This window comes from Monodon monoceros, unplaced genomic scaffold (assembly GCF_005190385.1).
Source record: "Monodon monoceros isolate NGI ecotype Baffin Bay Population unplaced genomic scaffold, NGI_Narwhal_1 Super_Scaffold_12, whole genome shotgun sequence".
NCBI lineage: Eukaryota > Metazoa > Chordata > Mammalia > Artiodactyla > Monodontidae > Monodon > Monodon monoceros.
This window is the reverse complement of record NW_021703768.1, coordinates 164405810-164425280: the sequence shown is the minus strand read 5'-3', so window position 1 is coordinate 164425280 and position 19471 is coordinate 164405810. Positions and strand designations below refer to the sequence as shown.

General features: G+C 56.4%; 1 protein-coding gene across 3 annotated transcripts in view; it reads right to left on the bottom strand.

The window, feature by feature from the left end:
- RFX1 (regulatory factor X1) overlaps nt 1-17661 on the bottom strand; it is a 31797-nt gene extending 14136 nt beyond the window's left edge. The window contains exons 1-6 of one of the 3 annotated variants that reach the window (XM_029216481.1): nt 17312-17661; nt 10175-10554; nt 3150-3259; nt 2829-2912; nt 1815-1922; nt 758-874 (exon numbers count right to left, since the gene is read on the bottom strand). In XM_029216481.1, coding sequence (XP_029072314.1) covers nt 758-874; nt 1815-1922; nt 2829-2912; nt 3150-3259; nt 10175-10496 — 741 coding nt within the window. In that variant the 5' untranslated portion in view covers nt 10497-10554; nt 17312-17661. The remainder of the gene's footprint in view (nt 1-757; nt 875-1814; nt 1923-2828; nt 2913-3149; nt 3260-10174; nt 10555-17311) is intronic. The other 2 variants (XM_029216482.1, XM_029216484.1) reach the window with 2 other exon arrangements.
- Nucleotides 17662-19471: the final 1810 nt, after the last annotated feature.

The window sequence follows — 19471 nt, the reverse complement described above, 5'->3', positions numbered from 1 at the left end:
TCCATGCTATGGAGGGGATGCGGCATTACCCTCAGGGCACAGAGTGAGGGACAGAGGCTGGGAGGCGGGAAGCTGCTGAGTGATGGGGCCAGGACTTGAACCCAGGCCTAGAGGTTCAGAGGGGCTCTGGTGCCAGGCAGGAGAATATCTGTGAATCCTTCAGGGTGGGGTTTCTGCTTTCCTCCAGGGAAAGGGTCTATGGTTTTCATCTGGTTCTCCAGGGGATCGGGAACCTCCCAACCTGAGTGGTAACGACCAGATGGCAGACAGCCCTTGCCTCTTAACCTGCTCTGGCTGCCGGGGTGGGCAGCTCAGAGTGAGGCCTCCTCCAGAAGACTGGGCATGGTTTTGGAGGCTGAGGCCTCTCGCTGAGCCCCCGAGGGGCGAGCCAGGACTTGGCCTTGGGGTTTCCTCCAGGCAAATGGGCCCAGAGAGGCCAAGGCTGTTTCTCGAAGCTGTTTCCAGTGCCTGCTCGGTGTCAGGTGCTTTCCACGAGGACGCACTTCATCCTCACGGCGGCCCCAACCGCCCTGCTCCCAGGCCCTCAGGGAGGAGCCGTTATTTAGGTGAGAACGTGAAGTCTGGAGAGAAGCAGAGGTGCTTGCCAAAGGCCTAGGTGGCAGGCTGGGGCTGGACCCCCATCTGCTGGTCTCTCACAGGCCTTCCCCACTGCAACTCCCACTGACAAGTGAAGGAGGACGCAGAGGCCGCCTGGCCAGCACCCTCGCCCCTGCCACTGCCCGCCTTTGCCTGGCACCTCTTGGGTGACGGGGACACTCTGCTGGACGCCGTGGACTTGCAGCTGCTGAGGCACTGTGCCCGTGGGGGCCCCAGCCGTCTTGCTGGAGGAGCTATTGGCCTGCACTGGCGACCGCTGCAATGGAAGGAGACACGGTGTGTGTGTGGAGCGGCCGGGGCCTGACAAAACCCTGCTCGAGAGGGCTGTCCAGAGAGCTATTAGGGGAGGGCAGCAGCCAGAGGGGACGTAGCCAACCACCTAAGCTGGTAACCATCCTTTGCATCCAAATGCCTGGTCCCCACCACAGCCCCAGTCATCCCAGATGCAAGGCTCAGAGTTCAGACCCATCTTCCCCAGCGAAGAGGGCTGGGACTCGAGCCTCAGCTCATGGGCCACCTGCTGCCTCCATCATCAGATGGGCTGCAGCCCTGAAGTGAGAAAGGATAGGTGAGGGCACCCCTACTTTCCAGATGATTTGCTGACGCACAGATGGGAAGGGACGTGTGCAGGGCCACACGGTTGTGAGTGGTGGCACCAGGTGCTGACCCCAGGTGGGCTGGCTGCAGAGCCCGACAGCTCTGGGCCGTGCTGTGTCACAGTGGGTATCATTAACTGTTTCACACATTTCTAACTCGGGGCTCAGTAGGCTCTGAGGGCCTGCCCAGAGTCCCCAGGACTGAATGGCTGAGCCAGGGATCTGACCTGGAGCTCTGATTGCTGACACCCATGCTCCCGGCCACCCACGGCTCGCCTGCCTCCACACCCTCACTGGTGTTCAGGGGTCCCTGGATTCCATCCTGTGGTCAGAGGAGGAACCTCTACCCACCCTGTCAAGGGAAGAGGGGCCCACTTTGCCTCCTGGGATGCAGTGCCCTGAGCTGGAGCTTCAAGGCCCATCTCGACCCAGGGGAGAAGCTGCCTCCTCCTCCTGGAGCCGGGCTCAGCTCAGAGCCAGCAGGGGTAGGATCTGGCGGCCGAGTCACCCCAGCCAGGGTCAACAAAGACTTGGGAGGAGTGAGTCCTGACCCCTCTGGGGAGAGGGGTGGGGAGGGTGGCCAAAGGGGCCGCCACCTACCTCAGGAGGTGAGTGCACCTGCTGCGTGCCATGCACCGTCAGGGAGACCTGGCCACTCTTGCCGCCCGGGGCTGTGCTCTGCACCACCAGACGCTGTGTGGGGAGAGCCTGGAGCCAGAAGGACCACAGTTCACTGACAACGGCCTGGGGTTTTTTTCGTTTTTTCTGTTGTTTTTTTTTTTTGCGGTACGCGGGCCTCTCACTGCCATGGCCTCTCCCGTTGCGGAGCACAGGCTGCGGACGCGCAGGCTCGGCGGCCATGGCTCACGGGCCCAGCCGCTCCGCGGCATGTGGGATCTTCCCGGACCGGGGCACGAACCCGCGTCCCCTGCATCGGCAGGCGGACTCTCAACCACTGCGCCACCAGGGAAGCCCCGGCCTGTGTGTTTTTAATGAGCACCTGTGTCGTGCCAGGCGCCGTTCTAGTGCTGCATGCCTGCTAGCTCACAGAATCGCCCTGACAGTCCTGATGCTGCAGTCACTCCCCCACTTCACAGAGGTTTAGGACAGTGAAAGTACTTGCCCGAGATCCTGGAGCCCATGTGCAGCAGAGCTGGAGTCTGTGTCCAGGGAGCCTGGCTCCACAGGGCACAGGAAATGTGCTCTCACCCTTGAAACCTGACAGGACTTTGTCCCGGTCCACGCTGGATGCCAGCACCCGGTGTGTAGCCTTCCAGGCGACAGACCACCGTGCACTCACGCCCCTGTGCTGGCTATGGGTTCTTGGTTCCTAACCGGCTTTGGCTTCTCTGCTTTGGGACACTGGGGCTGGACCCACCAGCCACGTTCCTTACTGTCAATCCTCAGGTCTCTGTTAAGATGACTCCTGCAGCTCTTCCTTCCCCAATGGGCCCTGACTGACACGGCCTCACCGGCTGGAGGCAGCAGGTAGGGCAGCCCCTGGATAGGCCCCATAGCCTTGATGCTGGTGAGGGTAGATAAGAGCAGGCCACAGGGGTGGGTTCTGCACCCTGGGGAGGCTGTGAGGGTGGGGGCTGGATGCGGGGCGCTTACCTGTTGGGGCACCGGGATGTTGGTGAGCTGGAGGGGTGACACGTGGCCCGGCTTGGTCTGCACACTCGTCTGGACCAGCAGCCGCTGTGGGGGAAGGAGGAGGGACCTGAGCCACGCTGGCTTCCCCAGGGAGGCCCGGCCCGGAGCAGGGAGGTGGGGGGATTTGCTGGGGCGGCAGCAGTGAACATCTTGATAAGAACAGGTGAGCAGATGGTTCGGGCAGCAGAACCAGGGGGGAAGCAAGGTACCCACGGCCACAGCCTCGCTGCCCCCCTCAGGTGCCCTCTCTACACACCCCTGGGGGAGGGGTGTGTGTCCTACCTGCTGGGTGCCCTGCACCTGCTGCACCACCTGAGTGGGGACTCCAGTCTGGCTGGCCGTGGAGCCCGGGCTGGCCTCTGACACAGTCTCGCTGGCCCGCATGGCACCTTCTGTAGGGAAAGGTCACCAGGTCAGCTCTGCCTGCCGCCACTGCCCCCACCCTGAGCCTGAGCCCGCTGGGATGCGACAATGCAGCCTGAAGCTAGCTCTGGATGGGGCTAGGCTCTCCAAGAATCCTGCCTGGCCCCTGGTCAGCCCCAACACTGCCCAACATTGGGGTGGGCTGGGGGCCCCAAGGGCCTATAATCCTTAACACCCAGAAGCAGCCTCCCTCCTCACCCCTACCCTCACTGTCCCGAAGTCAGACCAGAAGCGGTGACTGAGAAGCCATCATGCAGCGGAGGCTTGGAGGGATGGATGCCTCTGCCCAACAGGCAGGACTGTGGACCGTGACTGACCCCGCCCCCCGCCCCCCCGCAGGTCCCACAGCCTTGCAAGGCGTCGGGGCCACCTTCCTTGAAATGACCCCTGGCTTCCCAGGGATGGAAGCTGGTCAGAGAAGTCGCCCCAGAAGGTCTCACAGGCCTGCGGCCAAACACCCCCTCCCTCTCCACCGTCCCTGCTTCCCAGTCCTCACTGGGGTGTAGGGGGGCAGAGGGCTTGGAGCTGGGCGGGCGGGTACTCACGCTGACAGGCAGCCAAGAAGAGGCAATCATAGAACATGGTGCCCACCTGCCCCACCGCCCCGGGGGAGCCTGCCCAGCACTCTTCGCCCACCTCTTTGGGAACAGCAGGCTGTGCGGGCGGCTTTATACCTGCAACCTTGGGGAGCTAATCCCCCCAGTGGATGCAGAGTTCCTGGCTGTCCTCTTAGGATAAACACACTTCCCTCCCAGTGGGCAGAGCCTTCGTGGGGCCTTCGTGGGGCTGGGGCCACTGTGTGGGGTCAGGAGGGAGGCTGGTACCCAGAGATGCTATCAGGAAGGCACGGGTCGGGTTTCATGCACACCTCGCTAAGTGATTAACAGGTGAGCTGGGGGCGAGGGAGGGGCGTGGAGCACGAGTGTCCCTGAGAGGCACTGGTTGGGAGACCCTCACCCCAGCTGGGACACAATCCACCCCACCCCCTCTGTGTCGCCTGGTTGCTCCCAGCAGTTTCAGTTGTGGGGTAGGGCTGGGGGCACACATGCACCTGCCCTTCCTCCAATGTGCTGCCAGAAGGAGCCAAGGTCCCAGTCCCATGCCCTGGGAGCACTCTGGTGGGATTGGAGGGCAGTGGGCAAGGAATAATAAAAGTAACTATAGCACTTCCGGTGCCCCAGGCACTGCAGTAGCATCTTCCTGGGCAGCTGGAAATGGAAAGAACTTTTATTACCTCTGTTTTTAGCGAGGGCAACAGAGACCAGAAGAGGGGAAGTAACTTTGTCCGAGGTCGTCCAGCCGGGAACTGGCAGACCAGAACACAGGCTCGTGTCCGTGCCCACATGACTGTCACACCATGTGTGGAACCCAGAGTCAACGGTCAGGCCCAGGCTGAGGGCCCAAAGGCAGTGGTGTGCAGACTCAGGCCTGTGGGTACCGGAGGACAGTGAGCCAGGGGCCTATGGGGACACCACAAGGTCCAGAGCATCCCTTTGGGGCTCAGCCTCCAAAGCGGGGAGCTGGGCCTCAGCTGCTGTGGGGAGACATGGAGAAGGGCCTGGCCGGGACAGAAAGGTCACCCTAGGTAGAAGCAAGGACCTCAGGGGCCAAGTCTGGGGCAGAGCACATGAATGTATGTATGTTGGGTGTGGGGGAGTGGTAGCCAGATGTGGGGCAGACAGTAACCGCAGGCCTGCTTGGCCAGCTGCCTCTGCAACCAGTTCCAGGGGGCACCGATTCCTATGTTTTGCTGGAATTGTCCCTCGCATCTATTGTACTTAGGCTTCCCTGAATGGTAAAAGAGGAGGCCCTCCCTGAGCTGGCCCGCTGGGAGGAACCCGAGAAAGCCCCACGTCATGTGAGGGGCCCGGCACACCTGGGTGTCCATGAGGCACAGGAAGCCAGGCACAGCCCAAGGGATAGTGCCTGACAGAGGAGGCCCGTGGCAGGTTTGGCCTGGCTCAGGGTGGGCAGCGAATGTGGGGCTGGCCCCAGCCGCCTCCTAGGCCCCGGTGCCCTGATGAAAATGCCAAGGCTGATCCTTAAGCGGGACCCTGAGCAGTTGGAGGCCTGGGGACTTGCTGAGATCAAGCATCTGCCTGGGACAGGGAAGCCCTGGGAACCAGTGTTGTTGCCCATCTCCTGCCTCTGGGGTAGCCCTCAAGGCCAGAATCCCCATCTTTGCCAGGCCAGGAGGGCATGCCGGGCAGGTGAGGTTCCAGAGTCTACTCTCTGGACAAGGGGCTTCCGATGTGTGAGCCCCTGTCTGCCTGTAGCTAGGGCAGGCTCCCTACCATTGTGTCTAGCCCTGGCTCTGAGTGTGTGTGTGTGTGTGTGTGCGCGCGCGTGCGTGCAAACTCCATTCTGGGCATGTGCACCAGACCAGAGAGGGCCCTGCTGTCTCAAGTCTCCAGTCAGGAAGCGGCAGCTGACTCCTGTCCCTTAACCTGATGAGTGTCTCTTCCTCCCTGGGCCTTGCACTTCCTCACTGAGACCTACTCAGGCCTCGAATGTCACGAGCTACTTAGGGGAAGACGGAGGGAAACCTGAGGCTCGACTCCAAGCTGGGACCCAGTTCACCACGGACAACAGATGGGGCAGTCATGGCCCTCTCCCTCCTGATCCTTTGCTCCCATCCTAACGATGATTTCAGTCAAAGGTTCTTTGCGGGGCCTGTGGACTCCTGCTGCCCCCAGCGTCCTGAGTCCCTTGTCTGCCCTGACCTCGGTTTCCCCATCTATGCTTGGGGACACTGACAAACACCCTCCATGTCCCTCTCCTGGACACAAGTCTTGTTGGACTCCCAAGGACTCCAGGTCAGAAGCAGGGAAGAGAGGCTGGACATGGTCCCTCCTCCAGCCCAGCCCTATCCCCTTCCACAGGCTCACTTTCGCTTTCCTAGGGACAGCTGGCGGGACCCTTCCACCCGGGTTTTGGGTGAGAGTCCGGTTGCCTCTGAGGACAGGGATTTATGGATCTAGAGGATTGCTCCTAAGCCGGGAAATTTGAGCTTCCTTCCCATCACCTCCAAAGTCACCTTAGGGCAGAGCTTGCAAGGATCGGGTTAGTTGAGCTGCTTCTGGTGCTGCTCCTGGCTGGCTTCCAGCCTAGGCTCCAGGTCTGGGTCCAGGGCCCCTCCCTGCCTCCTCCCTGCCACTCCCTGGGTCCCTGCTCAGCTCAGATTGCTTCTGGCTCTGGAGGAACCCCAGGCACCTTGCTGAAGCCTTTGCTGGTGTCAGTTACACCCCCACCTCCACCCCTAGGACTGGCTCACATGGCCCAAGGGCCACCCTTAGATAAAAGGGACACTAAAAGTGGGAGAGGGTTATGGAGGAACCCTAGGAAATCACGGCAAGGGGATGGCGGAGGGGTGAACGGAGCAGCACAAGTTCAGTGACAGGGCGCAACCCAACCTCCTCTTAGAACAAATCAAGGAAGCATTGCCCAGTAAGCCTTCCGGGGACAGGCTTGCTCCTGGCAGAACTGGGAGCAGAAGGGAAATGAAATTCCCCAGGACCACTGTGGAAGACAATTAAGCCACTGCCTGACCAAAGAAGGGAGGTTAAGATTCACGCCAACAGCCATTCACGCCAACACTGCAACCCGTCCACACTGAGTGCCCCACAGCAAGATGGGGGGACCAGGGGAGGAGGGAAACAAAGGCTTTGACCTGTAAGCACCAGGGACTCCCTGGGGGAGCGCTGGGAGGAGCTGGAGAAGACAAGGGGAAGGGAGGAGGTAGGCTGGGACTTGGGGTGTTCTGGGGCCTGGAGATGTGCATCCATTGCAGACCCTTGTTCTGGGGACCCTGGACACCTGAAGCAGCAAAAGCCAGCACTCAGGAGGTTCAGGGCCAATAAGATGCCCTGTAGGCTACGAAAAGTCCTCCAGCAGTGACAGACAAGCCCTCCTACCTGCTCTTGGCTGCCCAGGGGCTAATGGGGTATGAGGACTGAGCTGGGTCCGGCCAGCATTCGCGAGGGATGAACCACCAGAAGGTCTGGGATGGGAGTGCTCCCGGCAGAGGGCAACGTGAGTGCAAAGGCCCAGAGACGAACTAAGCCTGGAAGGTTTGAGGAGCCACAGGAAGACCAGTGGGGCTGAAGCAGGTATGCTAGGGGGCAGGTTAGTACCAGGTAGGGCTGGGTGGCCAGCAGGCCTTGAAGGCCAGAGTCAGGAGGTTGGACACTTGTCAGCAGGGGCACAGGGAGTGTGGAGCTTTTTAAGCCCCTTCCTGTGAGCCACAGGGGGCCAGATCTCCTAGGGCCAAGAAAGGCCAGGCCAAGGTTTCTCAGAGAGTGCTCCCAGGGCCACCTGCCTTGGAATAATCTGGGTTGAGCTGGGACATGATGGAACCTAATCAAGAGCTGGCAAGAGGCTCCCTCTGGTTGCTGTGGGGGGAGGACTGTGAAGGGTATGAGCAGAGGCTGGACCAGGGTAGGGGGCCGTGGAGGTGGGAGAGGTGGTGGGTTCTGGCTGCATTTAGGAGGTGGAGCCAAGAGATCTTGCTTGCTCAAGGGTGGGTGAGACAGGGGACTTCCTTGGCGGTCCAGTGGTTAAGACCCTGCGCTCCCACTTCAGGGGCAAGGTTTCGATCCCCGGTCAGGGAACTAAGATCCCACGTGCCACACGGTACAGCCAGAAAAAAAAAATAAAAAAGGATGGGTAAGACAGGAATCAAGGCTGACCCAGACCTGGGGGTGATATTTACTAGGACAAGGAAGTCTCAATGGAGGCCAGATTTGAAGAAGGAAACAAATCCAGACTTCTATTTGGCCATGCTGGTTTGAGAGGTCCCTTTGATGGCTCCCAGGTAGCCAGGGCTCAGGGCTGAAGCCCAGGATGCAGACCTCAGCATGGCACTGTCAGCATAAGAGGTGGCATCGCAAGCTGAGACACTGGACAAGGCCACCATGAAGGGAGAATCACTGGAGCAGAGAGGAGACCTCAGACCTGATGAGGTCATTGCTGACAAAGTCAGGGAGATGAGGAGGAAGGAGGGACGTGGGCAGAGACCAGGGCAGGAGGGCAGCTCTGGGAGGAGGGGGACCAGTGTGTCAGGCGCTGCCCAGAGGCTAAGGAAGAGAAGAACAGAGAGTGACCAGTGGATCGACAAGACAGGGGCCATGGGTGACCCTGACTAGGACTATGGCGAGGGAAGGTGCAAGTGGCTGAGGTGAGGGAGAAGAGACTATGGAAGGGAGCATGAATCCTTTGAGGAATTCGAACTTAAAGGGAAGAGAATCGGGCAGCAGCTGAAGGGGGTGCAGGGCCTGGGAGGCCCGGTTAAAATGGGAGCTGTTGCATCTTTTCAAGCAGGTGGAGAAGATCAGCAAGAGAGGGACCCAGTGAGGAGGCCAGGATGGCAGAAGCAAGTCTTGGAGGGGGCAGCCTGGAACAGGCAGGGGGCCGATTCACCCTTCCAGAAGCCAGAAAGCAGAGCTGGTGGGTGCAGATGGACCCCGGGTGCTGGGAGGCTGGCTGGGTGGGAGAAGGGGTCCTTCTTGTCATGTGATGATGCCTTGTCCCCAGAGAGGTCAGCAGCAGGGTCAGGGGTCAAAAGAGCACAGAGTGAGAGGGAGGTGACAGAGGTGAGAGATGCGGGAGTGGGTTTCTCGGACAGTGAGGGGTATGCTGGCTAGGAAATGTAGCAGGATCCCTGTGCAGCACCGAGAGCCCCCTGGAGATCTGTGGCCCGGTGACCCTGGCCACGTCCTTGGCCTGGCCTCACTCTGCACTCAGCTGACTCTTGCGTACCATCCCTCCACACCAGTCTGTGTGTTAAAGAGTCACTGTCCTGAGCCCCTGCGTGCCCCACCCCCTGGCCCTCCCTGGGGACCCCGACACAGCCAGGAGCCTCCAGGATGCTGCCGGGGCCCAGCTGCTTCTGTCCTGGTCCTAAGGGGCCATGTCAACTGCCACAAATTTTGACCCTTTATTGTCCTATGGTCCTAAACGCAGTCTTGACCTGCTCCTTCCGCAGCCTCCCAGGATGCCCTTAGGATCCCCACCACTTCCTTTTCCACTCTGGGAGGACCAGGGCCAGCCTCAACATGAGGTTTTGCTGCATCCTCCCCTCTACACAGAGCACATCAGAAACCACTAATGACGCCGAGCCCTGTTCGGAGCTCCACATTCTCCCTTAGGGGAGAGACTGCCTGTCGTGACCCTGTGCTCCCACTTCCCTCTGCTCAGCCCATCCCCATTCTAGAATAAGCGGGCATGGGGAAGATGCTCTAGGCAGGAACCATGGGTGCCATGACCCAAGCTTCCTGGTCATTTGCTCCACAGCCTCAAGGGGCGGCCACAGTGACAAACAGGAGCCCTTGGCCACATCACATGCTCACGAACTCGCCCAGCCAAGAGCCCCGCTTGGCCTGAGTCTTGCCAAAAATGAAATGGGAGGGGAGGGGAAGTGGTCCCTCCAGGCCTCCCAGCGGACCTCCCTGAACTGCCACAGGGAGCACCTCACACGCAGCCCCTGAGCGCTCGAAGCTGTTATGATCCCTTTACGGATGATGGCTGTGTGTTCACCCTCCATCTCCAGCAGGCGTTTGCAAATTAACTCCACTGCCCAATCCTTTCTTCAAGTGACACCTTACTTGAGGATAGAGACAGAAACAGCTCTAAGAGCTGCCCCGGTGGGGAGGAGTTTGGGGGCACAGAGGCCTCCCTGCTTGGTCTGACTACTCCTTCCCCAGAGGTGCCCCCCAGATCCCACCTGGGAACCCCAGAGAGTTTAAAAGCTGCCCTCCTGGTAACAGGCATAATAAGTGACAATGGGAGGGCGCCAGGGTGCCCCCACATCCAGGATGCTAGGCTCCCCAAAACTCCCTTTGGGGTTGTTCACTGAGTGCCCTCGCTCTGAGCACGTGTCCACTTACCGGAGACGGTGACCACGATGTACTGCTGGGACGCTGGGGACGGGGCGGGTGTGCCGGCCGGCTGTGAGGGCGTGGGGGTGGCCGGGAGCTCTGTCACGTACTGCTTCTGGCCGCCCGGTGGCTGTGCCTGAGGCTGCGGACTCTGCAGCTCGGTGACATACTGGGGCTGAGGGTTGGCGGTGGTGGCGGGGGGCTGGGGGGGCTGGGGTGCTGCTGAGGCTGGTGGTGGCGGTGGCTGGGGCTGGGCTTGTGGAGGGGCCTGTGGCGGCTGGGATGGTTGCGGGGCTGCCTGTAGCTCAGTAACGTACGCCTGTGTTGCCATGCCAACAGTGGGGAAAATGATAATAAATAAGGCTTTTCTTTTTTTTTTTTTTTGCTTGCTTGGGAAGAAAGGTGGGGCGGGGCGGGGGAGAAGAGGAGGAAAAAACAAGAAGGAAAAACAAGAATTAATCTACAGGCAGAGGAAACCAGGGACAGCTCCTGGCTCCCTAGAGACACATTTGAGTTCATCAGTAACTTAATTAAATCCTGAGGCTGGTGGCAAGATATAACAAATCCATCACTGCAGGGCAACTAAGTATGGACTGGAGCTGGTCTGCACCTCTTCCACTCATCCCTGCCCAGGATTCCTGCCTTCTTCCTTCCTAGGCCCCAGTGCCTGGGGGACCCCTGTGCTGGGAGAGCTCCGGCTCTCACCCAAAAACAAATAATACAGCTCTCCTGAGGGCTCCTGCAGGCTGGGCACTGTGCTGAGCGCTTTCTTTACATTACTCAATTTTAATTTTTGTTTTTTGGCCGCGCCACGTGGCACGTGGGATCTTAGTACCCTGACCAGGGGTTGAACCCGTGCCCCCTGTAGTGGAAGTGTGGAGTCTTAACCACTGGACCGCCACGCCAGGGAAGTCCCTACATGACTTTTTTTTTTTTAAGCTTGTGGTTTTCTTTTTTTTTTAAATTAATTTATTTATTTTTGGCTGCATTGGGTCTTCGTTGCTGCGCACGGGCTTTCTCTAGTTGCGGCGAGCGGTGCCCGGGCTTCTCATTGTGGTGGAGCATGGGCTCTAGGCACGCTGGCTTCATTAGTTGCGGCACGCGGCCTCAGTACTTGTGACGCACGGGCTTAGTTGCTCCGCGGCATATGGGATCTTCCTGGACCAGGGCTCGAACCTGTGTCCCCTGCACTGGCAGTCAGATTCTTAACCACTGCGCCACCAGGGAAGTCCCCCTACATTACTTAATTTAAGACTTTGCAACCATCACATCTGAATTTGGGTTCCTTCTGCCAGAGGAGGAGCTGAGGCTCAGAGAGGTTGAGATTGTCCCAGGCCACACAGCAGGGAAGTGGCAGGACTGCATCTGAACCCTGGGCATTCTAAGCACTTGACTAGCTGGCTAATTGCCAGAAAGGAAAGTCATGGGGAAAGCTATCTCCCGGCCAACCTATGCCAGTTCCCTAATTGCCTGCCATCTGGGCTTGGATCCTTGGCTGAGTATCATTCCCAGTGGGGTGCCAGACACAGGGATGCTGTTTGAGTCCAAAAAGCCTCCTGAGCTGCTTGCTGCCACAAAAGTGAGGGCAGCTATGGGTGGTGACACCAGATGTGAGCTCCTCAAGGAAAGTGGCCTTCTAGGACCAGGGGCAGCTGGGCTGGGAACAGGTCCTGGCCACAGGGCAGGCCCAGCAGCCCCCGCTGACCTCAGAATGGGGCCCACCTGACCAGGCAGAGGCAGCTTTTGTGGCTGCTAAAAGGTTGTGGTCCCTCTCCCAGGAGCTGGGTGAGGCACATGGTCTCTCTTGCCAAGGGGGAATGGGCCCTGGTTCAGGTCCAGGGGCGCTGTTCTGGGCTTTCCCACTGGGCAGGACGGAAGGGTGGCCTGCCAGGGACTCAGGCAGCAGGGGGAGCTTGCCCACCGGGAGAGGGAAGAGGCTACTGCCTGCCATGCACACAGAGAAGACATCTTCCCCCAGCCCCTGCACTTCCCAAACTCTTTTCTGCCAGCATTAGAGAGGCCCACCTCCTCCGGTCTCATGCTACTGGGTCCAAACTCTGGCCCAGATCAGGTGCTCAAGTCACTGCAGCTGATCAGCACCTGTCTGCCCAGTGTCAGACCCACCTCCACATGAACCCTGGCCTGTCTCTTAATTCATAAACGTGTAACTGACTTTCCTCCGGGCCTCAGTTTTCCCATCTGTCACCTGGGGATGATAAGAACACCTGTTTCATAAGGCTGTTGTAAAGATCCAATGTGATCAGCCCAGCACCCAATAAGCACTGAGAAATGGAAGTTGCTATTATTATTATTCATTCAACAAACATCCATGCCAGTTGGGGCTGGAAGGGGGAGAGAGACACAGTCCTCAAGCTCTTGGAAAGAGGTGCCAAGGGGGACTCTGACTCTGGTGTTCATCAGCCTCACCTGGGGAGTTAGTTAAATGCAGGTTCCTAGGCCCCACTGCCAGAGTCTGGGATGACCCTGGAGTTTGCTGTTTGAGCTAGTCCCCTGGATGATTCAGAGGCAGGTGGTTCTGGGGGCACTGAGAAACCCTGGCTTGGACCTTCCCAGCCCTAAGAGAGCTGGCCCCTAGGGGCCCCTCCCACCACAAAAGGGCTTTAAAAGCTCCACACTTGCTGGTGCTTTCTCCTCCTCGAGGTGCCAACCCTGCAGGCCTCCTCCCTTCCCCTCAGGAGCAGGGGGAGGTGGCGATGAGACAACTGAAAGGCTGAGCTCAAAAAGGGGAAGAGGGGCTTCCCTGGTGGCACAGTAGTTGAGAGTCTGCCTGCCTGCCGATGCAGGGGACACAGGTTCATGCCCCGGTCCGGGAAGATCCCACATGCCGCAGAGCGGCTGCGCCCGTGAGCCATGGCCGCTGAGCCTGTGCGTCCGGAGCTTGTGCTCCGCAACGGGAGAGGCCACAGCAGTAAGAGGCCTGCGTACCACAAAAAAAAAAAAAAAAAAAAGGGGGAGGAAGAGGAGATGGATAAAACAGTTAAACCAACTTCTCTGTTGGGAGACCTTCTCAGCACTGTCATTGTTAGTCTCCAGGAAGAATGATACAGAATGACATATTTCCCATAACTATTTCACCAGGGAACCCCCATTTTTTTGCCATTTGTGGAAGACTAGGTTAAGCAGAGTTCTGTAGGGTGTTCCCTAGAGAGGAATAAGTCACAAATATTTATACAGGATGAGGCATTCCCGGTCTATCTGAGCATGACTCAGCAGATCTGTTCCTTAGCAACGAAACTGCCAAAAAAAAGCACCAATGGCTGCACCTATCTTCAAAGCCAACACCTGTTTTTGGAGAATGTTTGAATCAATTCTTTAGGTCAGAGGCTGGCAAATTTCTGTGCAGTCAACATTTTTGGTTTTGAAGGCAGACAGCCTATTGCAATGACTCAACTTTGCCCCTGGAGTATTAAAGTAGCCATGGACAATATGTAAACAAGCAAGTGTGGCTGTGTGCCAATAAAAGTTTATTTCTAGATACTTAGATTTGAATTTTCATAATTTTCACATATCATGATATATTAATCATGTCACAAAATATCAGTCTTAAAAATGTAAAAATCAGTCTTAGCTCACAGGCCATATAAAACAGGTGAAGGCCGTAGTTTGCCAACTGTTTTAGATGCCAGATACTTAACTGAATGGTTTACATCTTGGACAAGGCCCTCCCAAGGAAATGGAAAGAAAACCTCACTTCCCTCACTTGTAGACTGGCTTCAAAAATGAACTTTTGGGGGAATGGGGAAATTAAATATAATAATGTGTGTTTCCTTCATCCTCTATATCCAGTTTTTTTGTTTTTTGTTTTGGCTACACCATGTAGCTTGTAGGATCTTAGTTCCCCAACCAGGGGTTAAACCTAGGCCTCAGCAGTGAAAGCATGGAGTCCTCACCACTAGACTGCCAGGGAATTCCCTAGCCACTTAGTTTTTAAGACTTGTCAATAATTCCTCCAAAATAGATCCTAAGGCTGGGCATTTCCCTCCATCTTTATCAATACCATGCTAGTCTGGGCTACCATCATCTCTTGCCTGGACCCTCTCATCACTGGCTCCTGGCTTTACTCTTGCCTGTATAGTCTATAAGATCCTTTGAAAACACAAACCCTATCGTGTCACTTCTCTATTGAGAAGGCTCTAAGGCGCCCCATCACAGAGAATAAAATCCAGAGCCCTCCCCATGACCCATAGGGCCGTGTGGGATCTGGCCCTTTCCCCTTTCTCATTCTGAATGTTCTAGCCACAATGTGGCTTCCCAAATGCTCCAGGCCTCCTCCTGCCTCAGGACCTTTGCACCAGCTCTTCCATCTACTGGCATGCTCTCCTCGCCTCCAGCTGCTGGCTCCTTATCACTCATGTCCTAGTTCATATGCTACCTTCTCAGGTCTCAAGTAACCCCCTTCCAAGCCCTCTGGAGTACATACTCCTGTTTTATTTTTTTCCTGGCCCTGTATCCTGTTTATTTTCCTCTTCCCTCCACGACCAGGAAGGTAAGCTTTCCCCAGGGGTGGAGATGTGACCTGCCTTGCCCATGACTCTATCCCCAGCTACTAAAACACTGACAAGCACACAGCTGGGGCTCAACTTTTACTGTCAAATGAGTGTCCACAATGCTGGGAACACACTGCTAGTGACTGTCAAAAGCCGGTTCAAATCTGCCCACTTGGTAAGACCTTGTGAAAAAGTTACTGCCTCCTGCCAGCAGCAAGCTTGTGCTACAGGGGCAGGTGATGTCTCCTGGTCCAGAACAGGCCCCTTAGGCCAGGAAGACTATGCGCTGTGTGGTTGCTATCTGGAGGCCGTGTCCCTAGTAGGTGGTGATGGGGAGGGGGGTGGATCCTGCCTAGCCTATCCCCTGTCTTCAGCCCCAAAATGCTGGAGCATGTGGCAGGAAGGGGAGGGAGAGACCCTTAGCTCCAGAGACACCCTTCCCAGGTCCCCACCTTTCCCATGACACCCACAGCCCCAGCTCATCCAGCTGCCTCCCGGAAGGTTGAGTCTGAGCCTGGGCCCAGGGAAAAATTTTCTTTCTGGCTACCTCCTAAAGCTGGAGAAGGGCCTTAGGAGAGTGACACTTTCCCACTAGAAACTAGAGTCCTAGCACTCAGCTTCCCGGGAGCCCAGTCATCGGCCCACACAGCAAGTGAGTCAAGCCTTAAAGCCACTAGGCTGTCACCCGATTCAAAATGATAAAAATAAATGCGAATGGTATAATTCCAAAGGCTGAGCAGGAAGCAACAACCATCATAATAACAGTAGCAGCCAACATAGTTTGAGCAATTACTATGTATTTGATGCTCAACATGTATTCTTTTATGGGATCCACAGCATAGTAATATGAGATTAAAATCATTACCAATGATCACTGTCCCTAGTTTAGATGGGAGGAAACTAAGGTCCAGAGAAGTTAAGTTACTTGCCCAGGAGCATACAGCTAGAAAGCAGTTGATTGTTTCAAGGACAAGGGACCAAAGCCAGTGTTCCCTTCAGGAACCCCTCTGGGCTTGGGCCTTTCAAATGCATAAGATATAAGAACGGGGTGGGGCAGTTAACAAGACTAGATCACTTTCTGCTCAGAGCTCGCCTTTCTAACAGGTACCGATGACCTGGCAACTTGGTTATTTCTAGAGTTTAGAAATATTTCCCAGATCAGGTTATTTCCTGACCTGGGAAAAATCCCTGGAGAAGTGACACTCCCAAGCCTTATCTCAAATTCTTGAGGGAAAGCTTTGGGAGAACCTGAAACGTTCTTTCTCCCTGAAGTTTACTGATTGATTTTAAAAGAAAACGGCTGCAGCATGCACTCGGTTCTGCTGATGCCAAGCTCCAAAGCAAGACAGAGAATAAGCACAGTGGACTTGGCCCAGCTGCTGTTTAAAAAAAAAAAAAAAAAATTCTTCCCCAAGCTGGCAGATCTTGTCCCGGCAAAGCAGTCACTCAGATTCTCCTCTAACAAATGTGGAACACTTCCCCTTCCCTCTGATCTCGGTGTCCCAGCTCCCTGCCCACGTGGCTCTGTAAGCCGGTACCTCCTCAGTGACATGTGACCCAGTTGACACCAACTTGACTGACACAAAAACATGTGTCTAGCCAAGAGAAGCAGCGTCAGAAACTTCCTCAGGCGCCCTTTACTCCATCATTTACTTCCTTCCCCAAAGGAAGACCAGAATGGGCAGAACAGCTAGGAATGGTCCCATCTCCAGGAACAAGCCCCCTGCCCAGGGACAAGACGAGATCTTAGATCTTAGAGCTGCTCACATAGAAGCAATCAAGTTTCTGTTCTTCTAACTCAGTCACCCAAGATCACTCCTCTCTGCCATGGGCTTCGCTTTCTGCGAACCAAATCGTCCAGACTAAAGCCATACCCCTATCCCACAGCTTCATGAAATTGTCTACCTTCATCTCTTCTCAGAGAGAAGGCAGATTTAGGAGCGAACAGCATTGAAATCAAGACTAACAGTTAATCTATAAAAAACATTCAGAAAAAGTAGATAGGAGTAAAAAGTTCAAGAATGAGCCCTAGAGAAATTCCTGAAAGGAATTAGGAGTCCCTGAAATACAAAAAAAAGGCGATGGCAGTGATTCTCCCCACTTTACAGGATAGAAAACTGAGGCCTCACATGTGGTACACACTTGAGTCCTGGCAGGTTCTAAAGTGACAAAGCACAGGCGGCTTCCATCCCTTACGCGAGCAGGAATGCCTAGGGGGCAGCTGCCCCACCCAGTTCCCGGGGCACCGGCCGGTCCCGCCCACACCTTATGGCCTGGCCCCGCCCACTCACTTCGGTCCCGCCTCGCCCCTCCCTCGTTCCCATTGGCCCAGCCCTCCCAGTCCCGCCCCCTTGTGCCTCCCGACATATAAAAGCCCCCCGCCCTGGCTGGCCGGCCTACCTCCACTCGCCGTCTGCCTGCGAGCGCCCGCCCCTCGCGGGGGCCGGGCTGCGGGGCCCGGGGGCGGGTGGTGTAGCCCCAGCCGGGCCCCAGCCCCCTCCCCCACGGCCCCGACAGTCGCCGCCGCCATTTTGACCGCCCGCCCCTTCCCCCAAGATTATGATTACAGAGACACCCGCCGCCCGGGCCTCGCTGTCCTCCCCGGCCCGGACCGCCACCCTGGGGCCGCACGGGTTACCTCGGCTTCTCCCTACTTCTGTCCGCGGAAGGGCTTTCCACAGGTCTCGGAGGCGATGTTGGGAGGGGGACAGAACGTGCCGGGGTCCCCGGGCCGGGCCGGGGGGGTGGGGGTGGGGGTCGGCCGGTCGGTTGTTGTTGTTGACTCGCGTTGCCGGGTTGCTTGGTCGCCACGACTACCGTGGCTATGGCGCCTCCGTTTCCCTCACCGGGGCAACTGTTGCTACCCACCCTACTTACGTCACGCGCTGGGGGCGGGGTCCAGGGTGATTGGCGGCACTGGGAAAAGTGATTGGATGGCGCCAGGCCCTGCCGCTAAGCTATTGGCTCCAAGGCACGTCTTTCAACAGCCTCTCGACTTCCCGACGCTCTGATTCATCGGTGTGAATGTCCATCAAGGGAAACTAAGCCTTCAAAGGCAGAGGAGCCCGTCACTCCCTCAAGGAAGCTGCGGGCTAAGAATAAAGGGGTGGGGCCTGTAAGGTCGGGACTGGTTTGCGGCCGTAAAACTTGCCTTTTGGTTCGACTAAAGGGACGTCAATCTAGCCCAAAGGCTTGCCGCGCGCTCTCGCTGGAAGCTGTGCGCGTGCGCAGCACGCAAGGCCAGATGGGAGTGGTAGTCCGTTTCTGCGTACTTTAAACGCCTTACCAAATATGAAGTGCGAGAAAGTAAAGATCTTCCTTCAGACTTCTCCCTTCCCCTATGGGCCAGTTCTTGGCCTTGCGCGCTGACGTCACGGGAGGAATGCGGTGACGCTGCGCTGCTTGTCTGTGACGTTGGCGGCGGAGGCCGGGCTCGGGGTTCGATGACGTCACCGGGCGCTCTTTCCCTTCCCCTATTACCCAACGGTGGTAGGATGAACTTGGGGAGCCGAGACGGGCGGGGTTCGATCCCAGGGCCGCGATACCCACCGCCACCATTTCCGCCTAAATCCATCCCGCTCTCTCCCGCCTCCCCGCCCCATTGGACTCGGAAAGGTCACCGCTGCCGGGGCTACCGCGGCTGTCTCGGCCCTGCAGGAGGCGCGGGCCGACCTGGGAAAAGTCTCCCGCAGGCGAGGGAGACTTAATTAGCTGCTTATTCCGCGGGCGATAAGCAAAGGTCACCGTCCAGCCCCTCCCGGGGCAGCTCGGGTTGCTCAACCGACTCCACACAGCTCCCCCATCCTTCCCCCACTCCCACCCCGAGTCCTCCGTGCCTCAGTTTCTCTAGGGGAGGAGAAGAGACAGAAGCGGGGCTTGTACTAGGGTGAGCGTCTTGGGTGGAAAAACTCAATCATCAAGATGAATAACATTCTAATGAAGTATTGCAATATTTTTTAAATATCAAAATTAATGGGAAAAAAATAAATCCATGGTGAACAGAATAGCAAAATTTTAAATAAAGACGGGATCTGCCAGAACTGGGATTAGGGCGGGGTGAGTCATGCGAGTGCAAGGTCGAATCTTATCTTTTGCTTTTTGTTGACATTAATTTTTTTTTTTTTTTCCTGGCAGCGACACACAGCTTGCTTCTTTCTACTTTTTTTTTTTTTCCTGGCAGCGGCACAGCTGGCCAGGATCTTAGTTCCCAGACCAGGGATTGAACCCCGGCCCTCCGCAGTGAAAGCGCAGAGTCCTAACCACCGGACCGCCAGGGAATTCCCAATTTTGACTTTTAAAAATATCTCGATGACTAATTTTTTTGACAACCCTTAAGTTTTGTGTCCTAATCCCCACCAAAGAGGGAGGGAAAAGAAAGCAAAGGCTTGGAGCCTGAAGTTCTAATTCAGATTTTGCTGTGTGACAAATGAGAAAGTGGCTCCACCTCTCTGGGTTTATGTTTCCTAGTTCAACGAACATTACACTTTCCTCAGGCAAGGCCCTGCCTGTAAAAGTGAAAAAAGCAGACAAGTCCCTAGACTCTGTATTCTACTACAGGAGGAGACACAATAAGCAGTGAAATTAATACTCAAGATAGGTTCGTAAGAGCTGTGAGGCGCTACTATGTAGAAAATAATCAGAAAGGACTGATAATATAGCACAGGGAACTATACTCAATATTTTGTAATAACCTATAAGGGAAAAGGATCTGAGAAAGTGTATATATATATATATATATATATATGAATAACTTTGCTCTACACCTGAAACTAACACAACATTGTAAATCAACTATACT